This window comes from Acomys russatus, chromosome 2 (assembly GCF_903995435.1).
Source record: "Acomys russatus chromosome 2, mAcoRus1.1, whole genome shotgun sequence".
Classification (NCBI taxonomy): domain Eukaryota; kingdom Metazoa; phylum Chordata; class Mammalia; order Rodentia; family Muridae; genus Acomys; species Acomys russatus.
In genome coordinates, this window is record NC_067138.1 from 36,082,602 (window position 1) to 36,103,539 (window position 20,938).

Genomic DNA, 20,938 nt, shown 5'->3' on the forward strand with positions numbered 1-20,938 from the left:
CCCATGTGGAGGTATGGACTGGAGCCTTGCAGTAGATAGGGATGGAGAAGCTTCTGGAAGCTTGGCCATTCACAACACGGGAGAGAGGTGGCCAGTAAGGACCCTGTTTTGCTAGGGTTGTGACAGGATAATTCTGACTGTTGGAAAGATGTGATTTAACAGCTGGCAACTAACATTCTTTATCTCTGGTTCATTCCCAGGCATCCACGTGAGAAGAGCAAGATGGCCTCTGTGCGGCTTCACTCCCTGTGCCTTCTCACACTTTATTTGGTAAGCACAGAGGGTGTTTGTAGGATATTTCCTGACATCCTTCTTCTGTATACCGTGAAAAGAATGGTTATTACCACGTGTTTGTTTGTTTTTTTAAGCCAGCCTATCAAAAATTAAGTTGTGCAGAATAGATGTGATGTATCTAATGAAAGCCCCATGGTTGGCCATCAGCTGGAGGGGACACTTTATCCTCAGCTCTTAGACACCGATAAGCCATGTAATCGCAAGGCTTAGCTCTATATTTGTAGCTTTGTTTGTTTATTTGTATGCTACTGAGTCCTGAACCCAGGACCTTGTACATAGACAAGTGTAGGCTTTAACCTTTTTAAAACCTACTTTATTTGGGATGGCTTAATGCATCTACCTCCCTCCCAACCCACCGACTCTATGTAGGAGAGAAAGAAGGTTGGTAGGGACAGTGGAAGTAGACCTTTTTAGACTCAGTTTATTGGAGCGAATCTACTCTTTATCAGGATTTCAACAGAAAAGCAGCAGCAGAGACGAAATACAGCCTCTTTGAAGACTTCTTGGAGGGTCCCTCTCTAGGAGTGCCTCCAAGGGAGAGCAATGAGCAGTCAAGCAATGCAAAGCTATGCAAAGGCGATCAATCTTTGTTTTTTGGGCTATTATACCCTTCCATAGTCCCTATGGGATGTTTTCAACTGGCAAAGACCATACCCCAGCACCAGGCAGTTCCCTTTCTAGTGGACAACTATCATGTGCCCCTCACACAAGGCTGTTTCATATCCCGCACTTGGGATCAAAACAAAAACATTTTTATGTCCACTACAGACAAGCATTCTACCACTGAGCTGCATCCTGGAGTCTAAACTAAACCCACAGGTTGCCTGTTGCTTCTGGCTGTAGAGAGGAACTACAGTGATGTATTCACTACTCTCTATTACTCAACTTAAAAAAAAAAAAAACTATGAAAACCACCCACAAAAATCACATCGAGAAGCTATTTGTTTTCCTCTCTTCATCCTTCTATGCTCTGTATTTTTATTTTCATAAATGGCTTGGAGGTTCCTACCTAAGTTTGTCTTTAGCCACAGCTTCTGCTGGGGCTGTTATCTGACAGCCTTTCAGCATGGCACTGAGTGCAAACTGGGCCCCAGCTATTGGGTAAACTGTGGGGTACCCTCCCTGTTTGACTCACAAGGTTCCTGAGGTGCAGAAGGGTGTCCAAAGCGTCACTGTCTTATGAACCAAGATTTCAGGGATATTCTTTTTTTTCCCATAAAAGGAAGTTTTCAGATAGCTGTACCTAGAATCTTGCTTCCTTTTTTCCTTTACCACAAAACAATATACCAAATTTTTAACTTTTTAAAAGCTGCTTAAGGCCTGCACAGTTAAAAATTTGTTAATGTTTTCTATTAACATACATTATGTATAATATACCTGTACATTTTAACCCATGTGCATATTTTATACATGCCTCCCCCCACGCCATAGAATAGACCAAGCTTTCCAGAACCTCCTTCAAGGTTAAGGTGGGGACTGCTCTTCAGTTGCTAAGTGAGTCCTCAGAGCCTGGGTCTGTATGACGACCATTGCTTGGCCTAGCTTTTCAAATGGATTGAGTCACTTTAAGCTTTAAACCTCAGTTTTCTGACCTTTGAGATGGGTTTAATCTTAGCATTCGACTCATAGGAGCTTTTGAATCAAGGAACAGCAGAGCCCAAGCACTTAGTAGATAAGAGACATTAGTGTGAGAGCATTTTTAAATGTCCAGCACCTACATCCATATGGACCCTGACCTCCATAATGAATGAGGTCATCTTCGCAGGCTTTCGTTATGGGCTCATCTTCTTGTCTGGGAAGGTGACTTGCCTTTCTCTTGATGAAAGCTGTCTTTTTGCCACCTCCACCATGCCGCCCATCTCAACTCTGGACATGTGGTTTGGTGACTCATATTGTACATATTCATTTTGAAATCTTTATAGCCCCAATAATCATATTAATGGGAGGGAAGGAAGGTCTGTTGTCCCGATACAAGGGTTCAACTTTGAACCCTGGAACTGACTCTCCCTCCCTGCAGTGTGCTACTCCATCTGCATGTGGAAGACGTAGCCTTGCTTGTGAAGTCTGTGGGCTAAGGAAGTTTCCATTGATGTGGGTAATTGCAAGGCGGGTGGGTGGCTTGCTGGGTGGTCTCAGAGTCAAGCCTCGGAGCTTGCTGGTAGTGCTGCAGAAATTGCTGCTCTTGTCTTAGACCCACCAGAGTGACCCGGGATGCCTGGGTCCACTTCTGCCTCACCTCCATAAGTAATGGAGCTGGAAAAGACATGAGAAGAGGGAAGGAAAGGCTCCTAAAGGAAGCCAGGCTCAGAGAGGCGGCGACTAGAAGTCTGGAAAATTATTGTGGAAGTTAAAAATGCTTTTAGCTGCAAATAACAGGAAATTGGGAGTTACAGCAACTTAAATAAATGGAGGGTCATTTCTCACAGATAACAGGAAGTTCAGGTGACAAATGCAGGGCAGGGTTAACCATTCCATGATGTATCAAAGGTGGGAATGCTATTCTCTTTGGGCCACTATCATTTTTAGCTGGGTTGTCTCCTCACAGCTCAGGGTGACTGCTCCAGTTCCAGATACAAAGCCAAGTGCCTTTCTGAGATCAGCAGGAAAGGGTAGAAATGCCAGCCATAGCTGTCCTTTCTCGTTAAGGAAACAAAAGCTTGGCCTCCTAATCCCCGCCCCTCCCAATTCATGGCATGGACAAGAAGTACAGGACTCAGATAGCATTCTGTTTGCAAGGGAGCCTGGGAGAGATCACTTGACTTTCCTACCTCTGTAGTGGGAGGCAGCAAAGAGGCTGGTGATGGCTAAGGCAGCTGGTCCGCGGAGCGGCCACAACTGAGGGGAGAGAAGACCAAACCTCAAGGCCCTCTGTTTTTGTTTGCTGTTGTCTTTTACCAGACAAGGAGTGTTGAGTCACTCAAGATCCAGTGGTTGAGATGTAGTTTAGGACCGTCCCCTGACCGTTGGGTACTGGCTGTTTGGGTTGTTCCCAGTAGGAAGCACCTTGGTGGTAAGAACTGTTTGTTCTCCCTGAAGAGCACCTAGGAAGGGGGCGAGGAGAGTGTCCAGAATATGACACTGAATTCTGGTCCTGGGTGTGGATGCTCTACTCTGCCCCCTTTTCCTTCAGGAGCAAGTGACAGCGGCGATGGCAGCCATTGGCTATGGAATATTCCCCAGGGGTTGGTATGGAGGGAGCCAGCTTTCCTTCCATCACCTTTGTGCCCCCTGGTGGACAATAATGCCTATGGGTTGAGAAGGCTGGTCCAGAATTGTAGGTTCAAATCCTGCTTCTAGTGACTCTGTGGGAAGATAACTTTTCTATGCCTTAGTCTCAACAGGGCTAACTGTACAATCCTTCCTCAAGAGGTAGGGTTATTTCCAGGACTAAATATGCTTAGGAGAGGCTCCCATGAATACCAGCTTAGCTACTATAAACGTTCCTCATCACCCTGGCCTGGATTTGAATGACTGTAGAGCTGCTTAGATTTCTTAAAACTTTGGACTTTAGAACCATATTGGACCACAGCTTGAAGTAAGCACTGCAATTTTATTATTTTCAAATGACTATAAAGCACTGCTCAGTGGTGAGGTGCGCTGCAGTTCCAGTTCAACTAGAATTTACCATGTGACCGTGTGCCAAGTAGCCATTGTGCTAAGCTAGCTACATGTCCTTTCCCCCTCTTATAAATTCATTTGCCTTTGAAGCTGCTATAGACTCCAAAATGCTGAGGATGGGTCACAAATGCCATAGAACATTGCAAGTGTTGGTAGGTGTTCCAAGAAGCTGGTGTGACCGCGTATAAGTTAGAAGGCAGAGTGGCTCCCAGGAGGCTGCAAGCTTTTGTTTAGTTAGGTCGAAGCATCTGCTGTCCCTGCCCGTCACACCCATGTTTCACTTTGGGCTTCATTCTTGGAAATCTCCATTGTAACATGGGAGTTAAGATTCTAAATAAGAAAAACAAACAAAACAAAACAAAAACCAACCAACCAACCAACCAACCAACCAAACTAAACCTATACTTTGATGAGGCAGCAGAATCTCTTAGTAAATACTTTACGTTCTGATGAGGTTTACATTGTTTTCAGCTATATGTTGTTTCTGGAAAGTCAAATAAAGACAGCATGCGACACTCATACATTCATAGTAAGTGCGCATTTTCTCATTCTCTGTTAACAGACAAGTGGACATGGCCAAGAAGGGAAGTTCAGCGGTCCCCTGAAGCCCATGACATTCTCTATTTTTGAAGGCGAAGAGCCAAGTCAAATCATATTCCAGGTAAAGGCTGATCTTTGTCATTGTGACTTCTGCTCACAGCCGACCTCTGTGCACACATCTCTCTGAACAGCAGATTCTGTGACTTGGGAAGCTGAGCCTCTGAGGGGGTGGGTGTAGGATGTGAGTTGGATCCGGCATCCTCACTCAGGCTCCCTAACTGGCTGAGGCTTCTGTCCCTCTCACTGGCAGTTGGCATTGTAGACTTTGCCTCTGCTCCAGTGGAAAAGCCACTGACATTAGGCACTGGCTTTCAGGCGGTTAGGACATCTGCTCACTTAGCTTGGTGAGTGAGCCGTTTGAAGTTGGGGCTTCTCTGTGTCGCCACAGCCTGATTTCTTGCCTCTTCTGAGCCCAAGTTGATGTCCTTGCCTGTGAGTTGTCCAAGGCTGGGCATATTAGCCATCTTTTCCGTCACTGTTTAGCTCCATCTTCTGCTGCTGTGACACAACCAACGTAAGGGAAGAAGGGCTTCTTTTGGCTCATAGCACCAGAGATGGTACAGGAGACATGGCAGGAAGCGTGTGTGACCAGCTGGTCAAAGTCCGTACACACTCTGTATGCAGAGAGCAAACGGGAAGTGAGGTCACAGCATAAAACCCGGAAGCCTCCCGCTAGTGACCCAGTGAAGTACTTCCTGAGCTCCACTTCCTGAAAGGTCCACAGGCTTCCAGGATGGCCACCATCAGGGGCCCAAATGTTCAGCAACACGAGACTGTGGGTGGCATCTCACACTGAAGTAACAACTACAACAAATTACTAGGGTGGAGGGTGAGCGACTTAGAGGAGGAACAATTTTGGCTCATGGAAGAAAGCTGCTTGGCCTGTGGTAGCAGGAGGAAGAGAGAACAAGAAGGGTCCAGAGGTAAGCTAGGTACTCTAGAGGCAATCCCCCAGTGACCCATTTCTCTAAATCAGGGGTTCTTAACGTCTGGGTCGGGACCATTTTGGGGGTCAAAGGACCCTTACAAAAGGGTTACCTAAGATCATCAGAAAACACAGCTATTTCCATTATGGTTCATAACAGCATCAAAACTATAGTTTATGGAGCAGCAACAAAAATAATTTTATGATTAGGGGTTGCCACAACATGGGGAATTGCGTCAAAGGGTCATAGCATTGGGAGGGCTGAGACCCACTGCTCTAGGTAGTCCCCACCTCCTAAGAGCTCACTGAGCAAAGGAAGCCATTAATGCAATAGTCTGCTGAAGATGCTCACAACCCAACCCCTTACGATCCAGGCACCTCAGTGGCAGCACCAGCTGGAGACCAGGCCTTCACACATGAGCCTTTTGAGGGGCCAGTGATTTGCATCCGAGCCATAATCTTAGAACGTGGTTGAGTAGCCATGAAAACAGGAGCGGCTGAGGAGATGGCTCGGTTCATAACATCAAGTGCTTGCCACACAAGCATGAAGACCTGGGTTTGGACCCTCGGCACCCCCCCCCCCACACACACAAAATGCCAGACAAGCTGTATCCTCGATCTATATAGAGTATCTGCATAGGCTTATACCTATAATGCTGTCCCTAGAGAGACGGAGGTAAGAGGGTCCTGGGGCCTTGCTGGCCCAGGTAGGCTTGCCACGTAAGCCATTGAGCTGTAGGTTCAGTGTGAGACTCTGTCTTGTAAAATAGAGTGGAGAGGGCGAAGGAAGATGGCTCCGTGGGTAAGAGCACTTGTGCAAGAACAAAACCCGAGTTTCAATCCCTAGTACCCGCATAGAGTGCTGGGCACAACTGCTTGTGCTTGTAACCCTGGTAGTCAGATCCTGAGATCTCACCAGCAGGCCAGTCTACCCCAAATAGCAAGCTCCGCATCCGAGAGAGGCTGTGTCCCCAGGTGATAAGGCAGAGAGTAGTAGGCGGAGACACCCAGTGTTCTGCTCTAGCTCTCTCCTGTGTGCGCAGGGACTCACACATTCATGCACACACACACACACACACACACACACACGGACTAATGTGGAAAATAATAGAGACCTCTGATATTGAAGTCTTAAAACACACACACACACACACACACACACACACACACACGAGCACATACCCTGCATATACAATGTAGTCACACAGCATCAGATTGAGTACTGGCCTGCAGGTGAAGCGAAGCACCTTGGCTCCCAGAGCCAGCTTCCTTCCCCCTCTCCACTCTATTTTACAAGACAGATTCTCACACTGAACCTAGAACTCAATGACTTGGCAAGACTTCCCCAGGCCAGCAAGGCCCTAGGATCCTCATACCTCTGTCTCTCTAGTGATGACATCATAAGTATGAGCCTATACAGAGAGAGGACATAGCTTACCTGGCATTTTATGCACCAGCGGGAAATGTATCCTTGGAAATGCACTAGAGGGTCCGGGCAGAGCACTTCCTCTCCCTATGGGCTTATGACTTCTATTCCCACTGGAGGCATCTTTCAAATGTGGGACAAACAATAGTGGCCTTGGGTGGAAATAGTATGGTTCTTGACTGTTTTCAAGGACACAGTGTTTCTATTCTTGTGCTATCTTTCCTTCCTTCCTCCTCTCTGCAGCAGAGTCAGGGAGGCCAGCTCATTTCTGAACAAGTCTTAGAGGACACTTGAAAGAAACAAGTCGGAATCTGGGTCGGGAACTCTCCTTGCTCCCGGAGTCCCTGTTCAAGAAGCTTAAATGGCACATGACAATTCACCAGTACACTGAATATCACAAATGGGCTTTGACTGAAGTTTCTGGTCAGGAAGATCTACCCTCTGGCTGCAAGCTGGACAGGGCCAAGGAGAATGCCGGGCCCTGGCTAGGAGTTTGTAGCGCAGACTTCCTCAGTCTCTGCCCTACCAGGGAGCACGTGTTAGACTCTCCCGACCGTTCGCTCTTCATTTCCTTCGCATATTATACTTTACAGTCTGGTAGGAGGTTTACACACTAGGTATCACGTTCATTTTTTCCATTAAGCATAAAGAGAATGTCTACTGTATACAAAGCACTACGCTTGGTGATGGGAGCATCAGTAATCGCCCACCCTGTGAGCTTACTGGTTAGAAGAGGAACTAAAAAAAGGAAACCTGTGCATGGAAGAGTCGGGTGAGAGGCTGGTACTCAAAGGGCAGTGGAAGAAAGAGTGATGAGTTTTATATCGTTTTGAAATTGACAGATAACACTTTTATGTATTTATCATGTACAAATTTATAGACACACACACACACACACACACACACACACACACACACACACTGAGTCGATTACCACATGTATCTGCTCAGATACCATTTTTGCCACTAAAAGCTGTAATAAGAGCGGAATTGACTTTCAAGGATGATGGTCCTGGTTGAACAGGCAAGTTTCAGCATCTCTGAACTGAGTATTGGAAGCTGAGATGGTTTGTGTGGAAGGAAACAGTCACTGGATCAGCAGGGCTTAGAGAGCGGAAGGGCTTGTTTAGCAGTAAGGCAGCAGAGGGTGGGAGCGGATGAACATCAGAAGCCTGCACGCTGCTGAGCTCAGCATAGAGTAGACGAGCCCTTCACTCCATGCTCACCACTAGGTTCCACTGGCGTCCAGGAAGACTTGTGACTGTACAAGCTAACCCGGTGTTCCTGATGGATGCAGGCTGAAGGGGGGTGAGGGGGAGGGTCCAGGGGGAAACAATAGGGTAAGTGCAAGAATGTTGATGCCTCTCCATATGCATATGGTGAAATTCAGTTCCTGTGGGATTCCATCAAGAGTTAGTTTCCCTAAAAATGTTTTTGGTGTTTATTTGTGTGTGGGTGTGCACATGTCATGGGACAGGCGTGAGTACCCAAGTTAATTCCTGGAACCCATGAAAAGGTGGGGGGAAGGAATCAATTCTACAAAGTTGTTCTCTGACCCACACATTATACTGTTGTGCACATTTCCCCACCTCATCATACACAGACACATGAACACACACACACACATATACACATGCATGCACACACACACATGCATGCACAATAAATAAAATGAAAAACAAAATGTATGATTCAGTGGTTTCCAATGTGTCACAAAGCTATGCTCCTATCATGCTATCTAATTACAGAATATGTCCCCAGCACCAGGAAAAACCTTGTGCCCATGAGCAGTACTCCTTCAGCCCTCCCCTGCCTCAGCTCTTGAAATCACGAATCAGCTTTGGTCTCTATGTATTTGCCCATTTGGGGCATCTCATGTAAATGAAACGACACTACATGTGGTCCTCTGGGCATGGCTTCTCTTACATACCGTAATGTTTCCAGTGCTTTTTCAAGTTGTAGCATGCATCTGAACTTCACTGTTTTTGAATAGCTGGGCATTGCATGGCTATGCCACATCTTGAATAGTCATGTGTCAGCTGTTGGGGGATGGTCTGATATATCTTGATGCTAATTATTGCTTACTGTCCTGTGACTTACCTTTTCCTTAATAAAAAGCCATCCCACCTGGGCAGGGCAAAGGAGCTAGGTGGGGCTAGGAGAGAGAGGAATTCTGGGAAGAAGAAAGACCGCCATCAGGAGAAAGGAGACCTGAAAGGAAGAGAGGAAGGCCTCCATGGGTTAGATGGAGGAGAAGCCAGCATGGATGGAGAATCCAGTCCAGGTGAAGAACATTAGCAAGTATATGGGATTACAGATGGGAGGTAACTTGATAGAAGTTATTGGAAGCAGATGGCATGGGATTGAGACAGGGATCCCACACCTGCCCCACTATGGGAGGTAGCTTAGAGGATTAATGTCTGCCCTGCCCCAGGTTAACTAAGACTATTTTAAAATATAACAAGTGTCTGTGTCTTAGTTGATTGCTAGCTGGGCCTACAGATAATATAGATAATTTAAAAACAATAGTCAGCCGATGAACATTTGGGTCTTTTTACTCACTACTGTAAAGGACAAGCTGCCATGGCCAATCATTCATGTGCAGCTTTTTGTGAGAACAAGTTTTCTGTCCTTTTGGAGGAACATCAAATTGCAGAGTCATCATTTTTTCTTTTATTAAAAATAGATTCTTCTTCCATAGCATATCCTGATTAGAGCTCCCCCTCCCTATACTCCTCCAAGCTCCTTCCCACCTCCCCTCCCTCCCTCCACAGCCACACCATTTCTCTTTCTCGTTAGAAAACAAACAGATAATAATCAAATAAAATATGATAAAACAAAAACGAACACATCAGAACTGGACAAAATAAACAGAAGGAAAAGATCCCAAAAGAAGGCTTAAGAAACAGAAACCACTCATTTGCACACTCAGGAATCCCATTAAAACACTAAACTGCAAGCCATGATATATCTGCAAAAGAAGAAAAGTATATATATATAAATAAAATACAAATTAAATTAAAGTGTAAAAAGGAACAGTTTTGACGTGATTTTTTGAAGCATGGACTCTGCAAAGGTGACACTGAGTTAGTTTTGTGTTGACCACCTATTGCTCATCAGGCAACCTATAGGTTTATCATTTTATGTCTAACTTTTTGATGAACTATGAATTTTTTCTCATGCAAGTGAGTTGTTTTACATTTCTCTTAGCATTGTCTGTCTGCATCTGCCACATTGCTATTATCTTTTCTTAAATTATAGCTTTCCAAGGGTTTTTGATGTCTTATTTCTTTGTAGTTAAGGCTTGCTTTCCCCACTGTTGGTTTTTGTTAGTTTTTTTTTTTTTTAATGTCAATTTGGCACAAGCTAGGGCCACCTGGGAAGGATGTGCGTGAGGGCATTTTCTTGATTAATGACTGATGTGCAAGGGCCCAGATCACTGTGGTCAGGGCCTCTCCTGGCCATGAGAAAGCAGGCTGAGCACACCCTGGGGAACAAACCAGGAAGTAGCAGCATCCATCCATGGCAGCCACATCAGTTCCTCTTTCTAGGCTTCTGCCTGGAGTTCCTTCCTGATTTCCTTTGATGATGAACCGTGATAGGAAGTATAAGGGAAATGAACCCTTTCCTCCCAAGTTGCTTTTGGTCAGGATGCTTTATCACAGCAACAGAAATTAAGACTAGTGCGGACTGAATGTGTCTTTGTGGCTTTTTGCTTTCTTTGGTGAAATGCCTATTCAAATACCGTGCTTCTTTTATTAGATGGCAGTGTCTTACTTCCATATATTTCTGCTGTAGCTTCTGATTTCATTTTTTGGGGATGTGCTCTGTAAGTCTCTGGCTTTGATGTGGTCTAATTTATTTTTTCTCCTGTTTGTACTTTTGCTGTCCTGTCTCAGCAAGCACCACCTCCCTCGGGGCAAGGAGGTTCTGTGTGATTTCTGAGCACTAGTTTTACGTCCCACATTCAAGGTTCTGGTGCACATTAAGCCTGTTTCGGTGTAGGGTGTGAGGTTGACTGAGCCTGTTTCGGTGTAGGGTGTGAGGTTGACTGAGCCTGTTTCGGTGTAGGGTGTGAGGTTGACTGAGCCTGTTTCGGTGTAGGGCTTGAGGTTGACTGAACCTGTTTCGGTGTAGGGCGTGAGGTTGACTGAGCCTGTTTTGGTGTAGGGCTTGAGGTTGACTGAGCCTGTTTTGGTGTAGGGCTTGAGGTTGACTGAGCCTGTTTCGGTGTAGGGTGTGAGGTTGACTGAGCCTGTTTTAGTGTAGGGCGTGAGGTTGAAGCCCAACTTTCTTGCTCAGCATTTGGATAGCCAGTCACTCCAGCACAATATCTTGCAAACGCTATTCTTCCCTCTCCCCATAGTTAAGTAACGTTTATTCTAATGTAAAAAGAGTACAATGTAAAATATGAGTCCATAGCACATATCACTTATCTCCCCTGAGTTCAGTCTGATAACTCCCTCTCGGTAATAGTAACTGCAGTATATACTTAAATTTATGTTTAAATAATTCAAAGTAGGAAATCATTTAACAGGCACCTCTTAAATAATCCTAATTGACTCCAAAGCCAATTAACGCCTCAGTCTCACAGTTCCACAGAGACAGATTCCCATTGACCGTCTTTTTGGGTCACTCAACCATTTGTATGAATTCTCTAACTTTTTCTGAGATTAACATAACCACATCATTTCCCTCTTCCCTTTCTTCCCTCTAAATCCCCTCACACACCCTTCTCCATTCTCCTGCGGGTTCATGACTGTTTTCATGAACTGTTATCCATGTATATATGTATATGTGTACGTATATATTCCAAAATATAATCCATTCAGTATGTTGACACTGCTAGAAGACACAATTGGACAGTAAGCTCCCTGATCCTCTGAGTCTTATAATCTTTTCGCCTCCTCTTCCCAATGTTTCCTGAGCCTTAGGTGTGGGAGTGGCGAACACTAGTCTTTATCAAATAGAATTACCATGTCATATCTAGGTGTTTCTGGAGATGCTTCCAAAGGACTCTGTGTCCTACAAGAGATACTTGTGCATCCGTGTTTATATTGTTCTATTTCAAATGGCAAGTACATGGACATGCAGGGTAGGCCCATTTCCACTTAGATTTAATCTTTAACTCATTGGTTATGAGAGCATGTTGTTACTTCACATATTTGTAGATGCCCTAGTTTGGTATTATTAATTTCTAATTTCACCCCATTGTATAAGTGAAAGTATTTTTGTATGACTTGTATCTTTTAACTTTTTCTTAATGATTTTATCACCTGGCATAGGCTCTATCCTGGAGAATATTTGGTATAGTTTGCTTTTGTTGGATGGAGTAGTCTGTTGCTGTTGTTAGCTTTATGTTTGTCTGTGGTGTTATTCAAGGCTTTATTTCCTTGTTGGTCTTCGACTTGTTCTATACATTATTGAATGTGAACTCTTGAAATTGTCAGTGATGATGATTTCATTATCCATAATATTTCTGTCTGCTCTTTCAGTCCTGGATACATTTTAGGGACTGTCATCAGGCACATAAATGTTTATGATAGCTATAGCTTCCTGGTATATTAACCCTGTATCTTGTCTTTCCTTTTGAACAGATCTCATTCTGTAGCTCATGCTATTCTTTTTTTAATTAAATATTTTTACACACAGATTTATATTATTACACATATATACAATAAACTACCTACAGCAAGAAGAACCCATGACACAATCAGGAATTATTTAAATGTTACATTCATAGTGTTTTGGCTAATTGTATTTGGTGTCCTTGAAGAAAACATCCTTCCTATCTTAGTCAGTCTAAAATTCTGAATGTAAATCAATATCTATCATATCCTGTCATTATCAACTTAAAACATCTATCTAGTCCTAAAAACATCTTAACCCCTAAACAACCAAGCTTAAGTGTAAAACTAAACTATCTGGTCTTCAACCCCATCAGAGACTTGAGAAGGAATAAAATTGATTACTTGAGTATACTGACTCAGGCTATTCTCAACTCATTATTGTAGCCCAGGCTAGCAAGTTAATGGCAATCTTTTTCCCTTAGCTTCACAAGTGCTGAGATTATAGGTATGAACCACCTTGCCTAGCTCTTATATTTAAAAAAAATCTATAATAAGTTTGCCATAAGTCCTATTTTGTCTGGTTGCATAACTTAACTCACGTTGAGGAATTGTTTCATTGGACTAGAAGCCTTACTCATCAGTCCTAGCGCTGGGGATGTTTTATTTCACTGCCATGGGCCTTCCTGAGAAAGTCCTTCATTTTATTGAGAGGGTCCTGTGTGCCATGAGTCTTAGATTTACTAGAGTCCTTCCTGCTGTCTTCAAGATCCTTGGTCTTTCAAATATTTGATTGTGGCGCATCTAGGATTGTGTGGCTGTGGGTTCATCCTTCCAGAGTTCACTGGTCTTCTTGGATGTGTCTATGAGTATTTTCTCCACATTGGGAGGTTTTAGGTATCCTGTTTTCAGATAATCCATTGTCTCCTTTTACTCTTCCTCCCCGCCTTGAGACTCCTGAGGCACATGTGTGCTTTCGCTCGGTGGTGCCCTGCTGGCCTTTGGAGGCGTTCAGTTTTGCTGATATTGTTGTTTCTTTTTGTATCTTAATGTAGATACTTCACTTTCAAATTCTCTGATTTTTCTACTAGCTCAAATATTCTTTCAGGTTTCTTTCAAATTTTTTTTCTTTCAAATATTCTTTCAAATTTTTATTTCTTCTAATATGCTTCCAACTCCAGAATTCCTTTTATTTTATTTTTTCAAGACAGGGTTTCTCTGTGTAGGCCTGGCTGTCCTGGACTCACTATGTAGACCTGGCTGGCCTCAAACTCACAGAGATCTGCCTGCCTCTGTCTCCTCGAGTGCTGAGTTTGCAGGCGGGCACCACAGTGCCTAGTGAGTTCCTATTTTTTTTTTTCTTTAAACAAAATTTCTATGTCTGTATTCTCTATTGGGTAAGACTTGCTTTGATGTTTTCCCCAGTCTTCTAGAGATGGCTTCCTTTAGCTCTGGATCTATTCAAAGCAGGTCATTTAGGCTCTTTAGTAAGTTCAACATCAGGGCTTCCTCAGGGACAGGCTTTGTATCTATAACATACATTAGCTATTTACTTATTTAGCTGTATGTCACACAGTCATCTGTTGAGGCATAGACATTTTAAATAATGTAATGTGGTAATTTAGACACCTTATCTTTTCCTTCCCGGGAGCATTTTACTGCTACTACTTGCTTAGGCGATGTTTATGAGCTAAGTCTGAAAAGGCAGTACTCATTGCTATATTCAGCCACGGAAATTCCTGCTCAGCTAGGTGCTCAGTTAATGATTGGACGGAGATTATCATAGGTGTATTGAACCAAATACATCTCAGCCTTTGACAGCAGGCACTTCGAGCATACTGGAGCACACTGTCAGCAGCGTGGCGGGCCGTTCACATCTTTGCCTTTCCCTTCATGTCCCACTTATTCAGAGCCTCAACATCAGGCAGAGGTGAAGAGCCTGGGCCTTCTCAGGCCTTCTTGGCCACCCTGGCAGCTCTGCTAATGGATGAGGCCTCCAAGAAGTAACACATGAAGTTTGCAAAGTCCCCTGTGGACAGTTTACACCCCAGATTTTCCTTTACATGTTTGATCAGTTTCTCCTTTGCTTCAGCTGTTGTTCCTGCCTCAGCTTCAACCATAGCCACTGTTTACAGTTTTTAAGATTATTTAAAGTTATTTGTATTTATTCTTGGAAAGGTCTACGTGCACAATGTATCTTGTAGACAATGTATCTTATAGATATCCACCCTTTGCTCCCCATTTCAAATCCCCCTGTCCCAGGCCCTTCCCAACACATCTCCCAAACAATTTCATGTCTTCTTTTTAAATGTTTATTTTTATGACTATTATTTTTAATCCACGGAATCCTAAAAGAACCATGCATGTGTGTGTAGTATGAGGTCATGCATTGGGACATAGACAACCTGCTAGTGACCGCCCCTCTCCTAAGAATAGTGACTGTCCCCACAATGGTCAGTATTTCCTAAGCTAGGGGTGGCATTAGTAGTCCTTTCCCAACCCATGGCGGAATTTTAACTTAGTTCATGTGCACAGAAACCATGTCATGTCCAGAAGCCGGCATTTCCCTTTCATCACTCGGCACTTACATTTTTTTCTGGCCTCTCTTCAGTGATGCTCCCTGAACATTTGTAGGGTGTTTATGTATTCATGACGGGGGCGGGGCTTGGCTGGCCTGGCACTCACTACGTATCCCTAAGCTGGCCTCAGACTTGCAGCAATCCTCCTGCTGTAGCATCCAGAATGAGGAAATGGCAAATGCACTTTGCCCACCAATTGCTGATGATTCCTTTCAGTAAAATGTGCGAGGATGTTAATAGTGACAGCACTGACTCAGATTGAATGACGGCACCAGCGGGCTAGAGAGTGATGGTTCTCAGGCAGTGGCTTTGGGAGCTCCTGTCCCCTCTTCCCTCTGTCACACTGCCCTGGTGAGGCTGCTAATTTCCAAGCCTACTCTGATTTTAGGAAGGTCAGTGGGATTAGCCAAGTTAAAACAGCATATCTTGGTGCTTAGTGACATCCAGCAGGGTTTGAGCCAATCCCTGATGCTCTGACATAGTTGATAAGTTGGTGTTTGCAATTTTCCACCAACAGTTTAATTGCTTTGATGGAGGAACAGCAGTCTCACTCCATCTCTCCCATTGACATCAGACTCATCTTAAAATACTAACAGTTACCCTTCTGTTTATTAACTACCATGTGACATCAACAAACAAATTTGTAAGGCCCTGTTTATCCATGCTATTCTTCCCTCATTTGTGCACCGTTGCCGAAGTGCACACATTTGGTTCTGGGACAACCACAGTCTGGCTTTACTTTTGTGTAGTTTTGTCACTTTATACAGCATTGTGCCTTTTGTCCTTTATAATTAAAGTTTTAATGATTAATATTTATCACGCTGTATGCTTTAAGAAATCACAAATTCACAGATATCTGAGTTTTCAGTTTTGCTAGTATAATAAGTAGTTCCCTTACACTCTAAGCATGTAATTCATGTTTAAAGATTCCAAGACAAATTTTGTATACTATTGTTTACTATCAAAGACTATATTCTTCCTGCCTCGAGTCATTTCCAGATTGGTCATATAAATTAAATTTCATCAACAACATATGTGTTTCTTTGCAGCCTAATATTTATGGGATGTACTTGAAATTATTAATGACGTTGAACAACTTTTATAGAGTCTTATTTTCATGCGAAATTCCTATGTTTTTGCTATTGTCTTAAAAGGAGCTACAACTATCTCATAAATAGTGGTTGCTTCATTCTCCCACATTGTAAATAGCCACGGTGAGGTTATCTTTCAGCAACATGTGATGCTGAAGGCATTTGTAGACTGTTTTCCTTAACTTGAACTTGTGTCTTCATCCTTGTCACAAGTTTGAAAGTACTGAATGACATCTTTTTGTTCTAGCAGTAAAGCTAAAATGTTTAATGTTTCTTAGATGCTAGTAACATCAGTGCTCTCAGATATTCAGTGAAGATTACCTTTAGCCCCAGCTACAGTTTAAAGTCCCTCAGCCTCCTCTCAGCATATTGAATAGGATGCTGCTTTGTTAATTGCGAGCAACATGCTCTGAGTGCATCATAAAGAATGCACAAACAAGATTCTAGCGTAGGCCACCAGAAGGGGCTCAGGGTGTTTCTTTTTTTTTTTTTTATTAATTTATTCTTGTTACATCTCAATGTTTATCCCATCCCTTGTATCCTCCCATTCCTCCCCCCCCCACCCCCATTTTCCCATTATTCCCCTCCCCTATGACTGTTCCTGAGGGGGATTACCTCCCCCTGTATATTCTCATAGGGTATCAAGTCTCTTCTTGGCTACTTGCTGTCCTTCCTCTGAGTGCCACCAGGTCTCCCCCTCCAGGGGACATGGTCAAATGTGAGGCACCAGAGTACGTGAGAAAGTCGTATCACATTCTCCACTCAACTGTGGAGAATATTCTGACCATTGGCTAGATCTGGGTAGGGGTTTAAAGTTTACCTCCTGTATTGTCCTTGCTCAGGGTGTTTCATTCTGTCTGTACAAATAAATAACTGAAACTGGGGACCGTCTATAGAGTCTACAACACTGCATTTCCTCAGAGCCTAGTCTGTATTTTGCTTTTTCTCAGTTTAAGGCCAACCCTCCAGCTGTGGCTTTTGAACTATCGGGGGAGACGGATGGTATATTTACAATAGAAAAAGATGGATTACTGTATCACACACAAGCCCTGGACCGAGAGACAAGAGCAGTTCACCATCTCCAGGTGAGCCGAAACCAGCAGGATGGAACCCCAGCCTCCGGGGCACCCTTGTTCCAGGAGTCCCCGACTACCTTTGCCCCTTGCTTCTTGTTCAGCTCTCCAGACGTTAGTGGCAAAACTGCAATCCTCATATCACGTTCCCTCCCTCCCTGCCTCCCTCCCTCCCTCCCTCCCTCTCTCCATCCCTCCCTCCCTCCCTCTCTCTCTCCTCTCCCTCCTTCCCTTCCTTTATCTCTCCTTCTCCCCACCATTTTGAAACCAACTACAGAGGCTTTTTGACCAGAGTAATCTACTTGACATTATCAAAGGCCACAGATGGCCATTCAGGTACTGGGGCTGAAACCCAACAGTGTGCCCTGATGTGCACTGGTGCTTGGCCTGTGGCTATTGTGTGGGCTCCACAGCCACAGTGAAGGCAGCATCAGTGCTGGGCAGAGAGAGCCACTGGGGCCCCAGAATGCAGAAGGAACTGATGGTCCGAGGCCTACTGGAAGTGCTCTTCCTTTTCTTCCCCACATAGCTTCCTAGTGGGTGTCTGAACAGCCAGAATGGCAGAGACCTAACTGAAAAAGAGCAACCAGGCAGCATCTTGTCTGCCGCCTTCTGCCATGGGCTCTGTAGATGGACCACTGTGTCAGCTCTGAGGAGTCATAGCATACATCCGCCATAGTAGGGTGTGCCCTGAGTCTAGAACCCTGAACGGATAGCTAGAAAGCTGCTGCCATCACCAGGCTGCCTTAACTGATTAGACCCCCATCTTAGCAGCACACAATTTGGACTTTTGTGGGTTCTTTATGTTCTGCAGTCATCAGGCCACTGGTCTTTGGAGTTTTAAGTTCCTATAGGTGACTTTTGGGCATGTAAACTGAAGTCCAGGGTCACCACTGGTTTTCTTTTCCTCAACAACAGCTTGCGGCCCTGGATTCTCATGGAACTATAGTGGAGGGCCCAGTTCCCATCACCATAGAGGTCAAGGACATCAATGACAACCGGCCGATGTTTCTCCAGACAAAATATGAAGGCTCAGTGAGGCAGAACTCTCGCCCAGGTAAAATAGGCAGGAGCCTGACTCTGTCCGTGGGATGATGAAATAGCAAATGGTGGAAGAGCGGAATTGCGTGGCTGACCGTTGTCACTATAGCTCCTCAAGAATTTACTTTCTTACATAAATTTCACAGCTATCTGAGTGTTGATTTATTGTACCTATTGCTCCCGACTTGGTCCTGCTTAGTCTTGGGTACCGTGGGGTGTTTGGAAGTATGCCTGACCTCTATCTACGAGATGCCTGAAAAACTCCCCTTTCTAAAATATGACAATAAAAGGTCTCTAGGAGGCTGGAGAGATGGCTCAGCTGGACCTCTTTCTGCTCTTCGGTGGACCTGAGTTCCGTCCTAAGCACTCATGCTGGGTGCCCCATGAATCGCCCGTAATTCTAGCTCCTGGGGAGGCAATGCCTTCTTCTGGCCTCTTGGGCACCCACATTTGTGTGTACATCCCACCCCATAGTTAAAAACAAAGTAAATATTTCAAAGAGTCTTTATCTTGCCAAATGTACTGTGAAAGTCAAAACTATGCTTCTTTAGTGAAACTTTCAAGTGCCATGGAGCTCTAGGCCACCCAAGACATTCTGGGAAGGCGAGCTTGCTCTCCCATATCCTTGCAGGATGCTTGCAGTCACTGTGGGTCCTTTCTCTCATGGCTGTTTCCCAGCTGTGGCCCACTCCTCCATGCTGCACTGGCCTACCCTCCATGTCCAGACCCTGGGTGTTTCCATCAACTCATATCAGTAACCTCTTATGTTACTCAACCTTTTTCTCTCTCAGTCTTCAGTGCCCATAAGGCAGCCACACTGTCCCTGTCCCTTGTCCCTGGGGTGGAACACCAAAGACTCCCTTATGCTGACTTTGCTATGTCAGAATCTTCTAGACAGTAACATCTTTTCTCTCCATGAATCAAATCTTCCAAAGAAGTAATTTTTCAAAAGCTGGGTGCCCAGGACTCCTGTGCTATTTTACAAGTTAAGGGTAACTTACACAAGAATTTAAATCTGTGAGTTGTTTCTAGTGGTTTCCTGGTCAGTGTTTAACATCTGTTTCTCCCAGGCTGAGTGAGAAGGAGAGTGATTTGTACTGTTTGCAAGGTTTTAGGGTATAAATACCCTACTAAATTGTCAGTGCTATTAAAAAAATGAGTTTATAGAGTTTGGGTCTGGTTACTTTTAGTGTATAGTGGTGTTTTTTTTTTTTTTTTTTGCATTTTTTATAATCAAGTTTATTTAAAAAAATCTAAAAAATAATTGACTTAAAAATTTTTTGAAAATTCAAAATTGTGCTCTCCAGAACTGAGTCAGTACAGCATTGGCTAATGTACCAGCACTTACTGTGTTAGAAATTAAAACACTTGTTTATTAAATAGTTTAAAAGAACACAGAACATTTAATAAAAAGTATATTTTTTAAGACACTTTAATACTTTAATAAGAAAAAAATGATGTTGTTTGAATCTTTGCAAGTTTTTTTTTTAATGTCCGGATGAATTAAAAGCAGGTGGGATAATGGTATTTTCTGCATTTGTGTTGTTACCACATGCTATTTTTGTTGAAGTAGTGCATGACCAAAATTAGCCTCACACAGATGTGTAGCTTAGAAAAAGAGGAATAATATAATAGTATTTTTGGGCATTGTAGACATCCTTTGATATAATACCAGAACTTGAAAAGTAGGTGTTTCTTGCAGATTCATTAATGCTATATTCTGTACTAATTCACATTAAAACCCATTGAATTATCTTATTCTTAAATGGATCTTTTCTACATGTGATTTCTAACACCATAAACTTAAAATATGCTCGAGAACTCCCATAGGCTCCAGGACATACTTTGAAGAAACCCTATTGTAGGGAGAGGGAGCAAAATAAAGATTTGATCTCCCATTTCCCCACTGTTAGGCACTCTCTCCGTTTTCTCTGCATCTCAGGAGGCAGGATGCAGATACAGATGGTTTATGTTTCAGTTCACCTCTTCTGTGTATGCTTTGTTACCAGGAAAGCCTTTCATGTACGTCAATGCTACAGACCTGGATGATCCCGCTACTCCCAACGGCCAGCTTTTTTATCAAATTGCTATCCAGCTTCCCAGTATCAACAATGTTATGTACTTTCAGATCAATAACAAAACAGGGGCAATATCACTGACCCGGGAAGGTAAGTCAAGGCAAACCCTTGTGACTCTGTCAGAGGAAGGGCTGCCACCCTTGGAGTCACTTCCTTTCTCCTCCTTCTCCTTATTTAGGAGCCTTGGAATTGGACCCAGTTAAGAATCCTTTTTACAACCTGGTGGTCTCAGTGAAGGACATGGGGGGCCAGAGTGAGAATTCCTTCATTGATACCACATCTGTGGATATCATTGTGAGAGAGAACATCTGGAAAGCGCCAGAACCTGTGGAGATTGCAGAGAACTCGACCGACCCTCACCCCATCAAAATCACCCAGGTAATGTCCAGGTGACATCGGCGGCTAACTAAGAACCAGCCTTGCAGTGTGGAGGCCTGCCACTGGTTGTCTTACAAGATATATTATGCATCATGTAATTACAAAGAAAATTAATCAGTCAAGGCCCTACATCTCCAGGGCTTATCATCATTGGCAGAAAACTTACGCGCGCACACACGCATGCTTGCACGCACACGCACCGCATGCGCATACACTGTTGGAGAGACTTCATTCACACTCACTTTAGACGGGTGTTTTGTTCTCATCC

The 20,938-nt window shown here is 43.9% G+C and overlaps 1 protein-coding gene across 1 annotated transcript in view; it reads left to right on the forward strand.

Annotated features, from left to right (window-relative positions):
* Positions 1-203: 203 nt before the first annotated feature.
* The window catches only part of Cdh17 (cadherin 17), a 49,344-nt gene continuing 28,609 nt past the window's right edge, over positions 204-20,938 (forward strand). Inside the window, exons 1-6 of the mRNA XM_051160367.1 lie at positions 204-270; positions 4,475-4,573; positions 17,051-17,185; positions 18,092-18,230; positions 20,224-20,382; positions 20,471-20,670. Of these exons, the coding sequence (XP_051016324.1) occupies positions 223-270; positions 4,475-4,573; positions 17,051-17,185; positions 18,092-18,230; positions 20,224-20,382; positions 20,471-20,670 (780 nt within the window). The 5' untranslated portion in view covers positions 204-222. The remainder of the gene's footprint in view (positions 271-4,474; positions 4,574-17,050; positions 17,186-18,091; positions 18,231-20,223; positions 20,383-20,470; positions 20,671-20,938) is intronic.